General features: G+C 38.3%; 1 protein-coding gene across 1 annotated transcript; it reads left to right on the top strand.

Annotated features, from left to right (window-relative positions):
• The first annotated feature begins 8,270 nt into the window (after positions 1-8,270).
• LOC116407809 lies at positions 8,271-20,818 on the top strand. Its single transcript, XM_031893838.1, has 8 exons — positions 8,271-8,392; positions 10,022-10,177; positions 12,720-12,958; positions 13,104-13,226; positions 14,297-14,474; positions 16,012-16,149; positions 17,940-17,960; positions 19,962-20,818. The coding sequence occupies exons 1-8, from the start codon at positions 8,308-8,310 to the stop codon at positions 20,816-20,818; spliced, it is 1,797 nt and encodes a 598-aa protein (XP_031749698.1). The 5' UTR covers positions 8,271-8,307.
• Positions 20,819-21,185: the final 367 nt, after the last annotated feature.

Below are 21,185 nucleotides of genomic sequence, written 5' to 3'. Positions count from 1 at the left end.
CAGGGTCTATTTTTTACATGGACAGGGAATATGGAAAGGGATCAGTCCCCCTGAAATGGGGACTAAAGGTAAAACTTAATGTGCGTCCTGAAGGCAAGGGGAAGAATGTATGAGAGCTAGCATGTTTAATTTAGTCTTTTAACTCCCTGGTGTTGGGTTACCCCCTCTCCTTACCTATGCATGATGTAGGAGTATGAAACGATGTGCCCTTTACTTAATTGGATGCCTACAGTTTGTTCTAGAAAAGGTGAATCTAAAAAAAAAGTGGTTTTTTTTTTATACATTATGTCAGGGATCCCCAACCTTTCTTACTCGTGAGTCACAGTCAAACGTAAAAAGACTTGGGGAGCAACATAAGCACCATAAAAGTTCATGGAGGAGCCAAATAAGGGCTGTGATTGGCTATTAGGGGCCTCTATGCAGCCTATCAGCTTACAGGGGGCTTTATTTGGTAGTAAATCTTGTTTTTATCCAACCAAAACTTGCCCCCAAGTCAGGAATTCAAAAATAACTACCTGGTTTGGGGGCACTGAGAGCAACATCCAAGGGGTTGGGGAGCAACATGTTGCCCCCGAGCCACTGGTTGGGGAACACTGCATTAGGTGATTTGTTTTATGTTTTTTAAAGGAAAATTGTACCTTCAGAATGAATAATTAACCATATTAGGTACCCTATTAAAGAATCAGTATAGTAAATATTGACCTTTTACGTCTTTGCCTTGAGCCACGATTTTGTAATAAATCAATAAATGGTATGTGTGCTCCCTGACACCTTTGTCAACTTATTGGCTGATGTGACCTAGCATGTAGGTGTGCCCTTAGTTTGTTTTTGTGCACTTTGAATTGTATGATCCCGGGGGGGGGCTGAGTACTTACAGTAAATCGTCAGTTTTTAATTTAGGATTGCCCAATGGCACAGTATATTCTTATGGAATTGGTTTATTTGGATGAAGCAGGGTTTTATATATGAGCTGTTTTGTATTTTCTTGTTTGAAGTCAGTTTATGTTACATTGTTCTGCATAGTTGTGCATAGTACTGTGCAGCATGGGATGATCTAGTTTTTTTATTTTATAAGTTCTTTCTTTTAAAAGCGTACGGTAAATTATAAACTATAGGAAGAACACAACTTTGCTTGTAATTTAGAGGCGCCACATTGCCCACACACTTGTAAAACATGCCGACACTCAACATTAAACTGGCAATGCACAAAAATAAAATTGCAGCCTTTAAAGAAAAGAAAATCATTCTTAAATTCAAAAATAAAGGAGGGTCACTATTGTTTTGGGGTTTCTATATTGATCCTGGAACTGTGTGCCTTGAGTCTGTGCATGGGATCAAAAATCAGGAGGTTGCCATGGTGTTTTGAAGTGCAATAATAAAAAAAAATAAAAACTGGGTTACAGACACAGATCATTTGTCTTCCAGCAGGACAGTGACCCATAGCACACTTCAAAGAGCACCCAAGGATGGTTTAAGACAAAGCCCAGGACCTTTCTATAGTGGCTAGTAATGAGTGCAGATCTAAATCTCATTGAACACTTTTGAAGATATCAAAAAAGGGCAGTGGAGAGAAGGCACCCTTCAAATATCAAAGAACTTGAGCAATTTGCAAAAGGAGGGTAGCCAAAACTGTCAGTAAAGGGATGTAGAAAGCATATGCATAACTTTAGGTAGTGGTGGATTCTACCAAATATTGCCAATAGTTTTGCAAGTGTCATTTGTATAGACAAATGACAGATATACAGTAGATATCTGAATGGACTGCTCAAGTTCTTTCAAAATTCTGTATTCGTAATAGTAAAGCAAAGAACTATAGATGCCTGGTATAATTGTCATCTGCTAGATGTGTGTTTACCTTTGTAAATGTAATAAAATTAACATGTTACTGGGCCCGACGGCAAATTCAATGTAGGGCCCCAAAACATTGGTAAGTTGACCTATTCTACAAAGATATATTGAAATTGCTCAATAATTAGGGTCTTACTGGGCCCCCTATGCCCATGGGCCTCCTTGCAACCACAGGGTCTGCTTCCTTTGTAGCTACGCCCCTGAAAATTAATTTCCTGTCATTTCGTTTGATTTGAGTTGATTTTTGAAATAGGATACTTTCAACTTCCTTTGCTTTTGATATTTTGCTCAATTATTTTATGCCTAACAACAAGGATAGATTGGAGCCACTGGGGAAGGGGGGGTGGGCTTTTGGCAATCATTGAAGATCTTACCCTAGGCCAGCTTTCTTCTTCTATTAAAAAAGCACTGACCTGGAGTAGCTTTAAACATAGCAGGCCACCACCTTGTTCTCCATTTCTGGCCAGACAGTCCCTGCCATTCAGACTTGGTGCCTGTACAGTACAAAACATTTCTGGCCACTTCTGTAATTCCCATACACCTGCCTAGATATGTAGAATAATATGGAGACCACTGTGCTGAAAACTTCCCTGGCTCAGTGTGGGTTCCCACTTAGAGGGGTGCCTAAGAGGTTGCCACTCCTCCACTGTTGCCACTCCTCCACTCCTCCTTTCCTTGTCCTGTAACTTAATTTTAATATATCTTATCTTTATACTATTTTAAATCCTATAAAGACATTTATAGATGCCACCTTTGATGTTTATTGATATCCAAAACACCTACGTATAAATGGAGCAAGGGTGAATTCTTTATTTAAACCACAATATGACCATGTTCTAAGCCAATTCACATTCTTCCTGAAGAAGTTTTTTTTAACCCATTTTTTGTTTATAGAAAATTATATTCTCTATACCAAAGAAGAAGTTTGCCTATAATCATTTCTTATTTGTAGTGGCATGTAACTTTCCAAAAATAATAACTGCAGCGTGACAGTTAAATCATGGACCTACATCTGACTGAAATTCCACTTCTATAATAAGATACATGACTTTAAAAATAAGAAAACAAACCTTTTCCTAATATAAAGAAGTATGTTAATAACCTGATAGCCAGAATCCATGCCAAGTTTGTTATTTCTGACTGGTAGAGATCAAAGCCCACCAACTGCAAGACCATACTTTCAAAGCACACCTTCAAAAATAAAAAGACTTTATATTGTAGAACCATAAAACACCTATAGCAAGAAGTTGACCCTTAAAAACAATATATTTGGGTTAAATATGCACCCTAACTAATTCAAAAGTTTAACGTGTTATTTCCAGCTATCAAACTTCTTTTTTTTACAAAGTTTCCAAAAATCAACTAAAAATATGCAATTTACACTACAGTACCTTATCCTCATATGTTCTTGGATACAATGAAAACACATAATAAACATTAATGCCAGGTTCTTCTACGCAGTCTGATGTCCAACATGCATGAATAGTGCATATGCATTTTCATGGTTGAGACTTCAGCATTTATGTGTTATAAAAGCCATTAAACAATAGGATGACAACAGAAAACCATATATGTTTGGTATGTACACATTCTGATATATTCAAAATAGCAGTAAGGTGTTGTACCGTGTTATCCATTGAAAAACTGCAGAAAATGTAGGGTTAGGGTTAAAAATTTAAGCTTTCAAGATTATAGTATTACATCTCTTCTTCAGGCTTAAAGATGTTACATTAAATGAAATTCTAATAGAAGACACTTATACACACCAAAGACAGAATAGGGTGGATTTACAAGACAGATTAGAGTGGGGGGCACAATGGGCTCTCGATTTGCACCTCAGTATGCTAATCTATTCATGGCTAAATCGGAGAAGGAGTTCATGTCAACTTCTGCTACTAAACCTATGGTTTATCTCCGCTACATTGATGATATTCTAATAATCTGGAAAGCAAGTGAAAAAGACCTCCTATCATTCTACAGAAACTCCTTCCACCCCACCATTAAATTATAACTGAAATATTCCAAAACAGAAATCCATTTTCTAGACACCACAATTCGTATAAAAAAACAATACCCTGGCAACATCCGTTTACCGAAAACCCACAGACAGATGTACTTTTCTCAGACATGACAGCTCCCACCTCAAATATAAGGAAATCCATCATTTACAGCCAGGCAATACAGTATAATCGCATTTGCTCAGACCCCATTGATCATGTCTGAACTCAGGAGGGACTTCATCCACAAGGGTATAGCCCTGGCATGACAGACAGGCAAATTAAGAGAGCAGGGGAAACCTTCTTAAGTACAAACAGACAGACAACAACAATCCCCCTTGTTGTTACCTACAACCCTCATCTAGAGTCCCTATGCAAAACCATAAAGGAACTGCAGCCAATGCTTTTTAATGACAAGAGGCTGCAGGATGTATATCCAGAACCTCCACTCTAAGCATATAGGCAGCCCCCCAATTTAAAAGAAATAATTATGTGTAGCTCTCTACAAGGCCGTACAGAAAATGGCACATCTCCCTGCCTGCAGAAAAGGTGCACACATATATGCAGTAGACCAGGTACCAATACGAACAAGAACACAAGATTCTTGCCAAGGATTATTCTCCCCCTGCAACAAATCCTCATTGCTGCGGGCAACCAATCTCCCCGAATGCCATCCCACTCGCAAGAATGTAAATCGCCATTGGGATGGCATACGCATTGCTATGATTTGCTGAAGTTGCCCAAAGTTTCCTCTCAAGACAACTTCGGGCGACTTCGGCAAATCGTAGCGACGCGTATGCCATCCCACCGGTGATTCATTCTTGCCGTAGGGATGGCATTGCGGGGAGATTAGTCGTCCATGGAAATGAAGATTTGTTGCAGGGCGACTAATCTCCCCGTCTGTCACTGCCCTAAGTTGTGCATTCTAGGAGGCTTATCCATTTCTGGGCAAAAATATGATCTTGTCTTTACATGTCACATTTCCCATTTGTAGTTTATCTATTACAGTTTGATATGGACATGTGAAGTGGATAAGATCTGGATCCACTTGTTATCCAAGCTAGTGGACCCTTATATTATCTCTTTACTTTGTTCTTGTCTAATTCCCACATGGGCACCCTTTTGTTAACCCCGCCCTATTCTGTCTTGGTGTGTATAAATGTCTTCTATTAGAATTTCATTTATTGTAACATCTTTAAGCCTGAAGAAGAGCTGTAATACTCGCATGGCTACTGCAAGATAGAAGAAATACAGACAAAACTTAAAATCTGAGAAAGATTACTTTTTTTTTCAACTTACTTTTTATTAGTTTTTACAATACATGTAAACCCTAATAATTACACTGCTTACTATCAATATCTCTAGAGAGAAAAGTAGAACACTGTAACTCAATAAATATAAATTTCAGAAAGATTACTTTTTACTGAGTACACTGAGAAGTATACAAAGCATACTTTACCTTAATAATTTTATAAGAGTTTAGGAATCCCAGTACAGGATGCAAGGTCGGGGAAAGAGATTTGATTAACTGTCACGCACCAGGAGAATTTTATTTGAACCAAATTATGTACAGGAAAATCTTTTAGACAATTACATAGAAGGAAGTATAAACAAGTAAGTGCAAAAAATTCTCATGGTACAACATCTGAAAAAAAACATAATGATTCCTTTTTTTTTAGCCTTTTATGGCACAGAGAAAGTCACCTTCAGGCAACAGGAAATATAGATAAGAAAAATAAAGAAAAAAGAATGCAAATGTACTGTCATAGAATATGATAGAATTGTCATGTAAATGATGGGTTCAACTTTACTTCATTTAGACATAATTATATATTGTGTCTATAAACCTTTAGCTACCAAATATGGCATCTGTAAAAATGGAAAGAACTCGCCATACTTATGGATATTGCAATCAAAACGGAAACAGTATATGTAAATATAAAAGATGGCCTTTCTGTGATTTAAAGCTTTTTGGATACCAGGTATTCAGATAACATACATCTAGCAATAATAAAGTATGAATCATAATATTTTTGAATCTATATAAAAGGGAATGGCATTCTATCTTTAGTTTCTGTAGATTGAAATTATGTAAACCAAATTAGTTTAATACAATAACTAATATATATTTTAATAAAACTGCTTTTATGATTAAGTCAAAAGGTATTTATGGCAGGATATATATATATATATATATATATATATATATATATATACATATATGTGACTGCAGCAACCTTGGAACCATTGTGAATTTGTAAAAAGGGTGAAAATTCTCTTTGAAAAAAAAAACTTAACGAGAATTCATGTAACGGACATGCCAATTGCAAATAATTTAGATTATATATCTCTATATATTGTGTAGAAGTGAAAGGGGGCAGTCCCTGTAACCTCTGACAAAGTCACAAACTGTGATGGAAGTTGTAGATCTTTTACAGAGACCAAAGGGAAAAAGGGGCAGCCTTGCCTGGTGCCTCTAGAGAGGGGAAAGAGGTCAAAAAACCAATAAGCCATTTGTATTTATTTTGGGGTTAATGTAAAGAAGTTGAATCCATCCAAATTTTGTCAACCATTTCCCAAAATAATCGGGCAATGGCAAAATGCGGATATTCGTTGTGAATCCATACCTGCCAAATAGTGATGAGCGAGCTGTCCCATTTCGCTTCACCAAAAAATTCATGAAATGGCGAAAAATGCACAAAATGCGTTTGTCGTGCAACTTTTTTGTTATCCGCGTCTTTTTTTGTCACGTGCGTCTTTTTTTTTGCTTCGGCGGTGCCTATTTTGCCACGACCGTGCCTATTTTTACATGAATGTGCCAATTTTGACGTGGCTGCGGCCATATTGACACACCTGTACCCATTTTGATGTGCCCATGCCCATTTTTACGCGCCCGGGCCCAAATTGCTGCCAACGCACCAAATTTCACGCAACTACTAATTTTTTTGACGTGCAACAAATTTTTCTGTGGCTAATTTTTGCTGAAGTTTTGCGAAACAATTCACCAATGCCACAATAATTGCAATATTTCATGCTTTTAACGTTTAAAATATGTCTGTGAATTATGCGTTACTATTATTTCTATTAGATAATTATCGCAATGCGATGGACAAAACACTTTGTGATAATTGAGATTTCTGCGCATGCGATATAACTAGTAACGTATGCGAAATGACTTTGGTGAATCGTTACTTAATTAAAGAACACCTTTAAGGACCCTTAGTGAATCGGCCCCGTATTTTAAAAGCATGAAATATTGTGATAATTATTTTGAATATAAACACCTCCTAGGAGTGGGCGTTACTAAACAACATTGAGATTGGTGAGCGTTTGTTAAGACAAGATGTAGGATTTTTTTCTTGAATGTGAAGAAGAGAATCAAGTATGTGATTGTCCTAGAGTGATGTATCCTCGAGTTTTCAGGGAAAGATCAACTCTAGAGGGATTATCAGAGGAAGAAATAGTGAGCAGAGCAGCAATCTATAACCTGTATGAAGTACTGGAGCCTTACCTGCAGCCACTTACACACAGAAGCCATACTGTTCCTAGCATAGTGAAACTTCTGTGCTCCCTTCATTTTTTCAGAAACTGAAGTTTTCAGAAGGTTGGAGGGATATATGGTGGAGTGTCACAGCCCACATTTTAAAATGGTCAATTAAAAACTTGGGAAAATGTAACCCAGTGAAATAATATTCTACTCATCATTTGTAATGAGCCTACGAACTCTGAAAACTCACTTCAACTTTGCGTAGGACAACTCCCATTGACTTCTACATGAATTTGTCAGCGTTTAGATGCCGAATTTTTGCATTCATGTTTTTTGGGCTTCATAAATCTTCTACATTTGAGTTTCAGAAACTCAAAAAAGGTTCTTGAAATAAACTCGAAGCACTAAGGTACATTTGTAAAGGGTTGTGATAGGATTTATTTTTTTAATTCATGGTCACTCTTTGATGAACCTTTTCCTTTGCCCACCTATGAATCTACCCTATAGAAACTGATCTAATTGATCAGAATCAATATTATGTTTTATTTTATATGAACTGAGAAAAAATTATGAGATAAAAGACCTGATGTAATGTAATGTAGGTTAAGTTTTGAACAAACAGCCATTACTGTTCCGATTTTGGGTTTGTGATATGTTGTAAAAGAAAGAAACGTACTGTACTGTAAGGTATAAGAACAGGGTAAGTTTTGCATAAAGAATACAAAGTAAAGGGAGTAAAGGTAAAGTTTAATTCTGCTAAAGCTTCTAAAAGTTTCCCCCACTCACTTCCTTCTGTGACACATGACTGTTAAATGGATTATTGCCTATTGTTAATCTTAAATTAAAAAATGCAATAAAAACAAAATGAGCTACGGATGTCATAATGACGTCTCTTTTAATTGTCCCCCTCTTTTAAAAATCCTTATAAAAGGGACAGCTAGCCAAGCAGCAGACTCACTTCTTTTATTTTGTAAAATGGCAATACATGTATTTCTAACATTGCTGATTTGTTTCTTGACTGCAGAGAGATCCCATGCATCCCTGACATCTCCACCCATTGGTAAGTGCACAGCTATTGTACCATAACTATTGTTTCATTTTTAAAAACTTTATTCTACTCACATGGTTTATAACTCTTCTATATCTTTGTCAAGGGTTTTGGCAGATTGTTTTTATTTTCTTCTGGATTACCTTGTGGAAAGGTTTGGGTTGCACTTGATGGGTATACATTTGCTTTCTACCTACAGATTAGCAGAGTGTTTAAAGCTTATCAATAGTGATGGGCGAAATGTTTCGCCAGGCATGGATTCGGAAAAATTCGCCGTGCGACAATTTTTTTTGACGTGTGACATTTTTGCCGTTTCACGAATTTTCCGCCTTTTCACAAATCTTTTGAAAAATTCAGGATTTTTTCGGCGAAGCGAAACGGGACAGATTCGCTCATCACTACTTATCAACTGTATCAGTTCAAACTGTTTAAGCTAGTTTAATTATGTTTAATTACGCTAGCTATCTCTAAATATTAAATAGTTCTACAATTCTATTAATGAGGAATTTCGCAGCAAGTCCATACATGGTGAAAAATTCTAATTAACAGTCACATGCACTGAAATTTTTGTATTATAATAATGTACCCCCTGTTGTTAAATATGAGGATATTGGTAACCACCTCTTTGACTTGCATAAAACCAAATGGGACATGATTGAATTAGAGAGGGTCCAGAGAAGGGCAACTATGCTGGTGTTTGGAAAGTCTCAGTTATGAAGAAAGACTGGCCAAGTTGGGTCTGTTTACACTGGAGAAGAGGTGCTTAAGAGGTGACATGATAACTATGTATAAATATATAAGGGGATCATAACAACCTCTCTAATGCTTTATTTACCAGTAGGGCCTTCCAACAGACACGAGGGCACCCACTTCGTTTAGAAGAAGGGAGGTTCCGTTTAAATATTTGGAAAGGATTTTTTACTGTGAGAGCTGTGAAGTTGTGGAATTCCCTCCCCGAATCAGTTGTGCTGGCTGATACATTATATAGCTTTAAGAAGGGGCTGGATGGATTCTTAGCAAGTGAGGGAATACAGGGTTATGGGAGATAGCTCTTAGTACTAGTTGATCCAGGGACTGGTCCGATTGAAATCTTGGATTCAGGAAGGAATTTTTTTCCCCTCTGCGGCAAATTAGAGAGGCTTCAGATGGGGTTTTTTGCCTTCCTCTGGATCAACTAGCAGTTAGGCAGGTTATATATAGGCATTATGGTTGAACATGATGAATGTATGTCTTTTTTTCAACCTAACTTACTATGTTACTATGTTACTTGGTCATCAGCTCTATGTTTTTACACTGCCATAGAACTCCTCAGGGACTTTCATTGACCACATGACCTTAAAGTCACTGACCCTAATCTCCTGTGTACTCTGCAGTACCTCCTTATTACCTAATGAACTACCTACTGTTCATGATTTTTCTCTCTCACTCCCTTTATCTTCACAAAGGGAGAAGAGAAAACAAATACACAGCAGAGAAGAGTTTTTCTTAGACGTAATCACCTTAACTGCTTTCTAAATTGGCAACATTTTCTGCAGTGTTGTAGAACTGTTTTAACCTGCTTATGAAAACACTGTTGTAGAGCTGTGTGTTAGTCTTTCCTTGAACTATTAAGCTATAAGCCTTGTTTATTTTGTCTTTCAGTCACATCATCCCTGACCTATGTGGTGGACACTACAGGGTCAATGTACTATGACATGCAACAGCTAAAAGTAGTGAATGGCTGGATTCTGGATCGGACAATAGCACAATTTCCATGTGGAGATCGACAGTATACATTGGTTGAATTCAATGACCCATGTATGTTTTCTTTGTTCTATTTTTTCCCTTATCTTTATCAAGAAAGAGAATATTTCAGAATCATTATACAGGCAGTTATTCAGCAAATGTTTATAGAAAGGAAAGTCCTGTGCTTGTTGCACATAGAGTTACTTAGCCTTTTTAATAAACATTCCATTATTTGTTGTGTGGAGAATAACAGGGATTTTGGAAGTCTGGGGAAAGTCCAATATACAAAGTACTAAAACTACTTAGTTGTGTTTATTGTAGTAATTGTTATTAGCGTACATAATATGAATACAGAACTTTTGCAAGCCACATATTATTTTTTTCAACAATAATTGTAATTTTCTAGTTACAAGTTGATCAGAAAATGCTTAATTCAGTGCTTACCATTACTGACTACACCACAATACTTCCTAGTATAGCCAATCAGGGTCAGCCTACCTGAGATATCTAAAGACAGTCCAACACAAAATTGTAGGGAGCACTGACCGGTCTATGGTGTGTATCCATGCTACACGTGTAGTCACTGCCCCGCAGACTTTGCTTTGTGTAGAAAAGCAAAAATAACACAGAGCACTGCAACGCCAGAAAAATATTAAAAGCAAAAAAATCAGCTTTTATTCATTTCCAATAAAATTACATCACAACTTCACAGCAAAACTCCAAGCTTAAAGGAGAACGCAAGTCAAAATGTAAAAAGCATACTGCCCAATAGTCCTCCTATTGTTTAGTAAAAACGCCACACTTTTGGCTCACCTAATCAAATATTTACTCAGTCACACTTACTTCACATTTTCTAGAACAGGCAGCCATCTCTAAAAAGGTATTCTCCCTTCCTTTCCCTCCTTGCTTCATACTGCACATGTGTTTCATTCCCTCCCCCCCCCCCCCCTCTGCCAGATCAGCTTCTGATTGGCTGGTGGGCATGTGTAGCTCAGAACAGCAGACAGGATCAAGTTACACACTTGATAACAGTCGAAACTGAGACTCAAATCTCTAACTGCCTCCTGGCTATCTCTAATTGGATGAACCAACACCACCTCAAACTGAACCAATGACAAAAACAAAAACTGAACTAATGATCTTTCCGCCTAAGCCTGGTCCTACCCCCCCCTTTTCTATTTCTATTGATGGCACCCTCATCAACCCGGTCGATTCGGCGCATTGTTTGGGGGTGATCTTTGACTCCAGTCTCTCCTTCTCTGACCATATTAACTCCACTGTCAAAACCTGTCACTTTTTCCTGCGCAATATTGCCAAAATACGTCCATTTCTCTCAACTGCAACAGCTAGGCTGCTCATGCATGCTCTCATCCTATCCCGACTTGACTACTGTAACCTGCTACTAACCGGCCTCCCTAACTCCCATCTTTCCCCCCTACAGTCTATATTAAACACTGCTGCCAGAATTCTCCTCCTCTCATCCAGAAGAGTTCAGGCCCTTCCCCTGCTAAAGTCCTTATCGTGGCTTCCTATTAAACAAAGAATTTCTTACAAACTCCTTCTCTTAACCTTCAAAGCCCTCCATTCCTCTGCTCCTCACTACATCTCTTCCCTTGTGTCTCCGTACGTTCCTGGCCGACTCCTTCGTTCCTCGCAGAGCAATCGTTTGGTTGCGCCCCCCACTACTACTGCGGTTTCCCGCCTTAAACCTTTCTGCCTTTCTGCCCCTTACATTTGGAATTCCCTCCCTGATTTCCTCCGGAGAGAATCCTCCCTCAGTCTTTTTAAAACTAAACTAAAAGACTACCTTTTGGAGCACTCGCCCAGCACCTGATCTGGAAACTAGCACTTATATTGTAGTGTCACCCACTGTGACCTACAGCACTTATATTTGCCTACTTGTGTCTGTTAGTTACCCTCCCATATAGATTGTAAGCTCTACGGGGCAGGGACCTCCATCCTCTTGTGTCTTTGACTCTTATCTTATTGCAACTGTATCTTGTATTTATTTGTATTTATTGTTATACTGTGTATTTATCTATTATTATCTTAATAACCCCCTGTTTGTATTAATGTATTCTACTGTACAGCACTGCGTACATAAGTATCGCTTTATAAATAAAGTTATACATACATACATACATACATACATACAATAGGAAGGGGAGAGAGATTTCAGTGATGTCACTGTAGGCTTCACACTGCTGTAGGCTGCCAGCACCATATCTCAGAGAAGCAAGCAGGGATCTGGGAATTTAGATATGCAGTAAGTACTTAAAAAGAATGCCTTTAGACTGACTTTTATTTATATTAACCTTTCATTGTACTTTAGGTGTTCCAGTGCTCTGTGTTTTTTTTACTTTCTACCTGAGATATCTGATATTACATTTTAGGTTTTCTCTGTTCTTGCTTGACTCTCTTTTGCCATACCCAGCACTAGAGTAATTAATTCCTAACTAGTACTAGTTACACCAGATAGGGCCATGAGCTACTGAACTTCACCTCACTGCATGAATGACCATTTTTCTTGCTTTCTAAGCTATTGCTAGAATCAAGCCATTCCGACATGTTTACCTAAAAAAATTATTTTTACCCTTTTTTTTTTTTTTTACAGCATTTGGCCAAGTAAAGATGACAAAGTCAATAGATGAGTTTAAATCTTTTATTAGTAATCTCTATGCCTATGATGGAGGCGACTGCCCAGAATTTGCAATGAATGGACTCAAAGTGGCTTTAGAGAATTCCCCAGACAGATCTATCATTCTAGTGCTCACAGATGCATCTGCTAAAGATTACGATGATATTTCCCTTCTGAACAGCATACGTTCACTCATAACTACCAAACAGTCACAGGTACAGTACCAGGTTTTGTTATTATATTGTGTTAGTTGGGTGTTTACAAAGACATGAATCACTACTGAACAGAGAAGAGATAGAAAGACAGTTTTTTTTTTTTTTAAACAAGTGATGTTTTAATGTTCACTGTTTTTGTCCCCAGGTCTTATTTTTGACAACAGGGCATTGCTGGGATGTAAATGAACCATCGTTCCTCATTTACAGAGAAATGGCATCTCTGAGTTATGGGCATCACTTTCAAATTGACATCTCAGATCTGGGCAAGGTAAGTACTGTCCCTGTGGGAGCTCTGTATCTAAAAACAAGCCGCTCTAACAAAGTATGGTCATAGTCACAGTACTTACTAAGCTGGCCATACATGTTCCCAAACAAAGTTATTATGTACCATGGATATCAGTCACCATGTCAGCCAGTGTATGGTATACTATGTGAAGTGGACCTTTAGACTCTTACCAACAGGCTCTAAGATCTCACAGATGTCACTTCAGGATGGTACATAGCACATAACTTCACAGCATTTAATACATGAATAAATTCACCTCCCTGATAACAGTGGGCATAGACAGGGCATTACTTACAGTTAGCAGTAGTACTGACTAGTGACTGACAGGTGTCATCTCCTCAGAGCTTATATGCTGGCAGTTAGAACCTAAGGGACTACAATAACTCTTTCTGCTTTCCTTGGTGGAGCCAGCTTCAGAGCAGTAAAGTAGGAAATGAATAAGATAAAGTATACTGGCTCTGTTTATTACATGTATTTGTATGGATCCTATGAGCTAAGGTTGTCATTGTCTTAAAGGGGACATCTTGTGTGAAAAACAATATTGTACCAAAGAACTCCTAAATATAGAATAAATGTGCTTTAAAAAGTATTGTTTTGGGCTGATTTTTTTTTAAACTTCTCTAAAAACCCCACTAGCCCCCCCATCTGTTCCACTTCCTGCTGCCTCCTTTCAGGCAGCATGCTGCACTGTAGAATAGGAACCAATCAGCAGCTAGGCTGACCTGATAGGGATAGTGTGACTGAGGGAGTGTGATTGGCTATCCATCGACTACTGTGCCACGCCTCATTTGAAACAGGTACAGACACCTGATAGGATCCATAGGGAGCTCCAATAAAGGGGCCATTTTTATAGATAGTAAAAATTTTTAGACCAAAGTAAAACCAGCACCGTATATTATTCATAATTGTCTACAAGATTAGTATTTCCTTCATTTATTCTATGTGTCTCTTTTAACCTTACATAGTAAAACAGAGACTGTTTTTCAAGATCAAATGCCCTTTGTCATAATTGTTAGAAATGTAACCAGAATTTAACCTTTTTATCCCCCAAGGTTTTCAACTATCTGGATTACACTCTATCAATACCTATTAACAATGTTGTAAAGGTGTTTTACAAATACTATAATGTCCTAACTCATTGTGATGACTTTACGGTAACAGCTGACTTCAAAACCTTACTGGTGATCATTGATGGACAGATTACTTCAATAACTATTTCCGGGCCTGGCTGTAAGTGCATTATATTCAATTTAGCCAATATCTCAGAATATTTCTGTGTACACATGGTGATGAATAAAATATTTGATTCTAATATTCAAGAGCTAGGAATATACTGTAAATTGTATCATAGTTCTTAGTGATGTCATATGTAATGACCAGGGCTAAGTGATGTCATTTCTGTCACATGACTCACTGAAACTTATTATTGTACTGTATTATCATTAATTATGAATCCACTTTTGTAAAATATAAGGGTATTAAAACTCACCATGGAGTTCCAGCCTTTGACCTTGTGTCTTTATGCTATCATTGAACTCCTGGGTGACTTATATTATACTTATATTTTACAACAAGGGGTACATTATTTACTATATTATACTTAGGTTTTATCAGTTTGAAAGTGAAAAAGATGCATGGCCAAAAAAATGCTCTAGCTTTTGTTATTGGATGATTGTAGTTGTATAGGTAGACTTGCTTTAAATTTAGTAAAAAACTTAAATTGTAGATTAATATCTATATCATTATTGAACTAGACTTTCTCGGGCAGCGATTCTCAACCTTCCTAATGCCGTGACCCTTTAATATAGTTCCTCATGTTGTGGTGACCCCCAACCATAAAATTATTCCTAAGACCATCAGAAATATGTGTTTTCCAATGGTCTTAGGCGACCCCTGTGAAAGGATCATTCGACCCCCAAAGGGGTCCCGACCCACAGGTTGAGAACCGCTGTTCTAGGGTCAAATAGCAGTCTTGGTGTGGAAAGTATCCTGTTCAGGGATGTGCTGGCTCAGGCCTTGGGTTGTGGGCATAGGGTAGGAGTAATTCTATAGTAGCCAACCTTTGCTTAGTGGTTTAGCCCGAGGAGAATGCCAGGGTTGGTTATCGCTACTGCTAGTCAATGGAGCATGTGGGTTCAACTGCAGTGGTTGCAACTGGGCAGTCTCTGGGATCTTCCATCTGTGAAAAGACTAGCAATATGGGATTCTTGCAAGTCACCTATTTAAGCCACAAAATGATTGCCCCTTGGTGGTCACTAATGCAGAATTGTGGTTTATTCTTTCTATAAATCACAAAGGCAGCTTCCAGAGGCCATCAAAGGGTCCAATCCCTAAATTGTGATGATGCCAATCACAGTAAGTGGTTAAAATGGCATGAAAATATCATGTGGTCCTTAATGTGTCCATAAATAGACAACACTGGTTGCTGACTTGGTTTCTGTTGACCTGTTATAGCACCAATATGATTGATCCTAAAATCAGTATCCAACTGGGATGATTCAGATATCATTTTGGCCAGGTGGAAACTACCTTTTGCCAAGGTCTGCATTGTGTCATGTAAACAGACAAACTCTCTGTGGTTCAATCATAGCATAGCATCATAGCTATTCACACGGACCATTATGGCTATGGTCAGATATAGTGAGGAGGTGTCTGATTAAATTACCTAATATTCTCAGCTCCAAATAGATTTTGATTGGAGATAGCATATTTTGGTCCCTAAACCAAACCACTGTGCTGCCTAATTATTTTTTTTTCCTTATTGTAGCTACAGACCCAACGCCAAAAACAATTGTGTCTGAAATCTGGGGATCATTGTATGAAATTAATATTCCTGCCAAAGGAACATGGAACATATGCGTAGTTTCAAACAGCCCTCATGCTCTTCAGGTGGAGGGATTAACAGGTACAGAATAAAACCTATAAGCATACAGTATTGTAGTAATAAAGTAACACAATTTATAGTTGTTAAAGGAACACAAACTTTCAGCAGTGTTGCTCTATCCATGTTGCTGGACTAACAGCATTTCAACATTCTCCAACATATTAGCATGAAAGGGAGTTGTTCTCCAGCAACTACAAGGGCAGATTCATGAAGCAACACTGAATTATTGAACTTTTTACATGTCTTCCAGGACCATTGGCTCATTGTTTCAATTAGATATCCTTCCTGCTCTTTGTACTCTTCATTGTTCCTAAATATCATAAGATCAACAAAAATTCCCTTATATCTGTAATTAAGATTGGGAAGCCTTCCGTGGTGAAGTAGGGAAGGTTTATGTCCCCTTCCAACTGAAAAACACTTTAAAGAACTTTACATACAAACCTATTTACAAGGCATTCATTCATTTCCATTGATCTTGGTATTGTCTGTTTATAACTCCAAAAGGTTTCTCTGAATGCAATGATAAAATAGTTGCTGAGGAAGTTGGCAGAAAAATATTTTTCATTACTGAAAAAAAGCAAAACATTTTTTTGCGTTGGGAAAAATTTGTAAAACATATACCCCAGTTGACTCCAGTGCATTTGTTGGAAGATAAAATGCAAAGCAAAATGGGGCAAGTCTGCCCATCACTAGCCAGGGGCAGGGCCATTTTCAATCCTAGTCTGGACCTGGGGGACAGGTAGGGGGTGGGAGAGGAGACACTTATGCCTCCTCCCACTTGCCCCTCTTGAACAAAGCACTGATAAACAAAAACAGCACTATATATTTAAGGGGCCTGGTAGTGATGTGCTGGTCGGGAAGAACTAAACCCCCATAAACTTAACCCACACCTGACCCTAATCCACAAAATGTTGCTATTATAGGACCCGCATCCAACCAGTACCTGCATCTTTCCCCTCTGTACACTAGTTCTGTGTGCAGAAAAGTGTATTTCCCCAGTCTTACCCGCACCTAACCCAAATCCGTAATGGTTGCCCAAATTTCAACCCTAACCCACCAGATCTAAGGGTAAACCCACAGGTCCAGTGGGTTTATCCCGCACATCACTAGGGCACACATCTAGGGTCTGGCTGCAACAGGGTCCTGTCCTTACTGTATGCCACCTATGGCGGGTGGTAACGGAAGGGCTGTCTGCACCGGTGTACTGTGCACCTAGCACCACATTTGTTATCTGGCATTATGTACAGTCATTCCCCTGGGCAGAAGAGCTGCCTGAGTAAGCATTAACCAACCTTTCGCGAGCCACAGTCAAATGTAAAAAGACTTGGAGAGCAACACAAGCACCATAAAAGTTCATGGAGGTGTCAAATAAGGGCTAAGATTGGCTATTGGGCAGCCTCTATTCACACTATCAGCTTACAGGGGGCTTTATTTGGTAGGAAATCTTGTTTTTATTCAACCAATACTTGCCAACAAGTCATGAAATAACAAATAACTACCTGGTTTGGGGGCACTGAGTTCAACATCCAAGGGGTTGGTGAGCAACATGTTGCCCCCGAGGCACTGGTTGGGGATCACTGCATTAAGTTATTGAAAATAAACCCCTAGAAAACACCAGGTCCTAAGCTTTCTCTACAATAGATCACTTACCTGTATTGTATGTATTAAGGATCAACTAGTATTGTTAGGAACACATTGCAGATAAGACATTTTTATAATATACAGTAGGAAGTCTGAAACATGCTAGGAAGATAGAAGTAAGACTTTTTTTAATTATTTACTTATGAAATATTATATTTTTTCTCTTTCAGCAACCAACGATTGTACGCCAGGTAAGTTGGTCTTTATTTATATCTAAATATATAAACAATGCGGTTTTTAAGGCATGTATTCATTTTAATTTTGTGTGAAAAAAGTTTTTATTAAGCAAAAGCATCACTATAATCAAAATATATCCCACTCGGGTAGTTCACCTAAAAATTAGATTTTAGTATGACAGAGAAATTGGTATTCCAAAATAATTTGCAATAGGCCTTCATTTTTTTAATTTGGTTTGTTTTTATTCGTTTTTTAGGGGGGGGTTTAGGTTCTGCAGCTCTTAGGGTTATAATTTTAAATTCTATATAGTTACTAGCGATAAATTACCTCAGCAAGAAAGAAGCAATTTGGAAGTAAGAATTAGAGATGAATAAAAGTGGGCCTGGATAGAAGTATAAGCATAGCAATAAAACTGAAGCCTTGATGTCAATTTGTATTTTGGTTGCTTGGGTCAGTCACCTGATGACCATATAACATTCTCAGTTCCAGGCGAGAAAGAACCATGGAAAAGTTGCTTAGAATAGGTCTATCTATAGAATACTTACAATTTATTTACAGCAGAACTTCCTTCTTAAAGGGAAACTAAACCCTGCTGTGCTGCACTGCTCAACCAATCTTTACTCTACTGTTGCTGGACTACAAACCCCAGAATAATGTAACATATAATAAGGTTGAGGCATGCTGGGAGCTGTAGTCCAGCAACATCAGGGTTGTATTCTTAAAGCAATATTGCACAATAAAACTTTTCCCCAAATCTCCACAGCCAGGGACTGCATAAAATGCAAAAAAAATCCCCCAATGAGAATCCCAGCTGATCTGTGTAAATAAGGCTCCCTGTTCTTTGTTCCTGCAATTGGAGTTGGGAGCAATAAGCACAGTTTCCCAGCACTGAACAAGTCTGTTCTTTATCCCCATGTCTGATTCCTGTGTCATATAATGAAGGGAAAAATGACATAATTATCTCTATATGTAAGATAACAGCAAGATGCTGGGAAGTCAGTGTTCTCATTGGTAACTTTTTTGCATTTATAATGAGGTTTTGGTCAGTAGAATGCTCATTGGTAAATTTTCTTGCATCTATAATTACATTTTTCAACACCTTCTATAGCAAAACTAGGGGGCACAGTGGGACAGTGTTATGATTGGGTTTATAACCCTTTAAAGGGTAATATTTATGGGAATGTTTTGTCCCTTCTGTGTGCCAAAAGCCCCATAATACCTTCAGACTACTGAACTATTGAGTGTCAAATAACTGTATTGCCTAATCACCCCTGTTTTCGTGCAATTACACACTACAACTCCACGGTTTAGCGATTTCAAAGTTATTGTTGGGAGTTTGCTTGCCCACATAAGATGTGATTTTGCTCTTTTTGCAAAATGTCCCATGTGACATTACCTTTGGTTTAGCGAATATCACAATAATATGACATTTGAAAGGACATTTCCTTACCAAATGGTATTAGCACCAAAATGTTTAATGAATCTGGAGTTACTTTCCCCAGAGGCAAGTCTGGGCTATTACCCAGCTGGAACTATGGACAAATACGTACACCGTAAGATTTATGAGAAACTGTATGTAGAGGGTTGGCCAGCCACGCAGTCCATGGGTCCAAGAATGGCAAACAGAAATGAAAAATAGCAATGGAACAGTAAATCATTGGTTAGACAGGGGAGTCTGGGGGTAAAAAGAATTAAGGGGCCCTTAAACAGTAGCAGCGGCCTAGCCCATGGATAACTCAATATAACATCATACAGAGCAATAAGCTACCAATGCAGGGGCCAATTAAGCAGTTTATATTTTACTCTGTGAATGGATAGCTTAAGCTTACGTTTACCCCAAAGTGAAGGGATGGTGCTATCCTAACCTATAGTACAATTCATTTAGCCTACTCTTTTGTCCATCTGGGTATACACCACTACCTAATCAACAAAATTATTAAATGAATGCAGGCATTAAAAATTAACAATAATTGAGTTAACACAAATTTATTACACCATTTGCTTGTCTGTTAAAGTGCCTGATACCTGCGAAGACTGTCACTCTAATGCAATATGTGATACGTTTCCTGGTGTCATCAAGTGTACCTGTAAGGATGGATTCATTGGAAACGGACTCTTATGTGAAGACATTGATGAATGTGAATACCCCTGGTTAAACAACTGTACTTCTGTTGAATATTGTGTAAATACTATTGGCTCCTATAAGTGCTTGTGTCCTCCTGGCTACACAAAAGGAACAGGAAACACTTGTGTTGACATTGATGAGTGTTCTAGCCCAGACCTGAATAAATGCCATCCATTAGCCATTTGCATTAATACTGTTGGATCTTACATATGTCAGTGTCCACCTGGGGTCCCAGGTAATGGATTTGACTGTGGCCCTTATCCTGATCCATGTGCCACAGATGTGTGTGGGCATGGAATGGAATGCACAACAGATGGCAGCACCTACTCTTGCTCTGATCCATGCGTCAGTCACACCGTTCTTGATGAACCCTGGAGAAGCACTTCCAGAAACCTATATGTGAGCAGCAGGTGTGACAATGACAAAGAGGGATGGTATCGTTTCATTGGAACTGGAGGAGTACGCATACCCGAAAGATGCATTCAAACGAATAGCTGTGGCACTGGTGCACCTATGTGGTTAAATGGACCACATCCTGCTTCAACTGATGGTATTGTCAATCGCACAGCCTGTGCCCATTGGGCTGGAGATTGTTGCCAATGGTCATCAACTATACAGATTAAGGCTTGTCCTGGTAGATACTATGTCTATAAGCTGAACAGAACACCAGCCTGCGACTTAGCATATTGCACAGGTACATTTTCTATACTTACTAAAAAAGATATAACACTGGGGCTTATTTACTAAAATATTGTACATGTATACAATCAGATTTCAATTTAAGTTTTCTAACTTATAACAGTCTGATCAAAATTAACTGCTGATTGGTTGGGATTGGTAACTGAATGGGTTCAGTTAAGCCCCAGTGTGTTTTATGAAGTCCTTTCATAGCCATTTGCCATTTATAATTCCTCCCAATGTAGCTTCACGCAATTACCCAGCTGATGTCTTTTACCCACAGTAATCTTTATTGTATGAAGGTACTTCAGGTGATATGTCTCCCGTGGGTAGCGCATATTTCCCTTGGGCAACAAATTGCCCTCTGTGCCATCTCTCTTAATGCTGCCTATAAGATGGTTTTCAGGTACAACTGTAAATATTTTCATTCAATAGT

Source organism: Xenopus tropicalis, chromosome 9 (assembly GCF_000004195.4).
Source record: "Xenopus tropicalis strain Nigerian chromosome 9, UCB_Xtro_10.0, whole genome shotgun sequence".
NCBI classification, from domain to species: domain Eukaryota; kingdom Metazoa; phylum Chordata; class Amphibia; order Anura; family Pipidae; genus Xenopus; species Xenopus tropicalis.
This window is presented reverse-complemented; position numbering and strand designations above follow the sequence as displayed.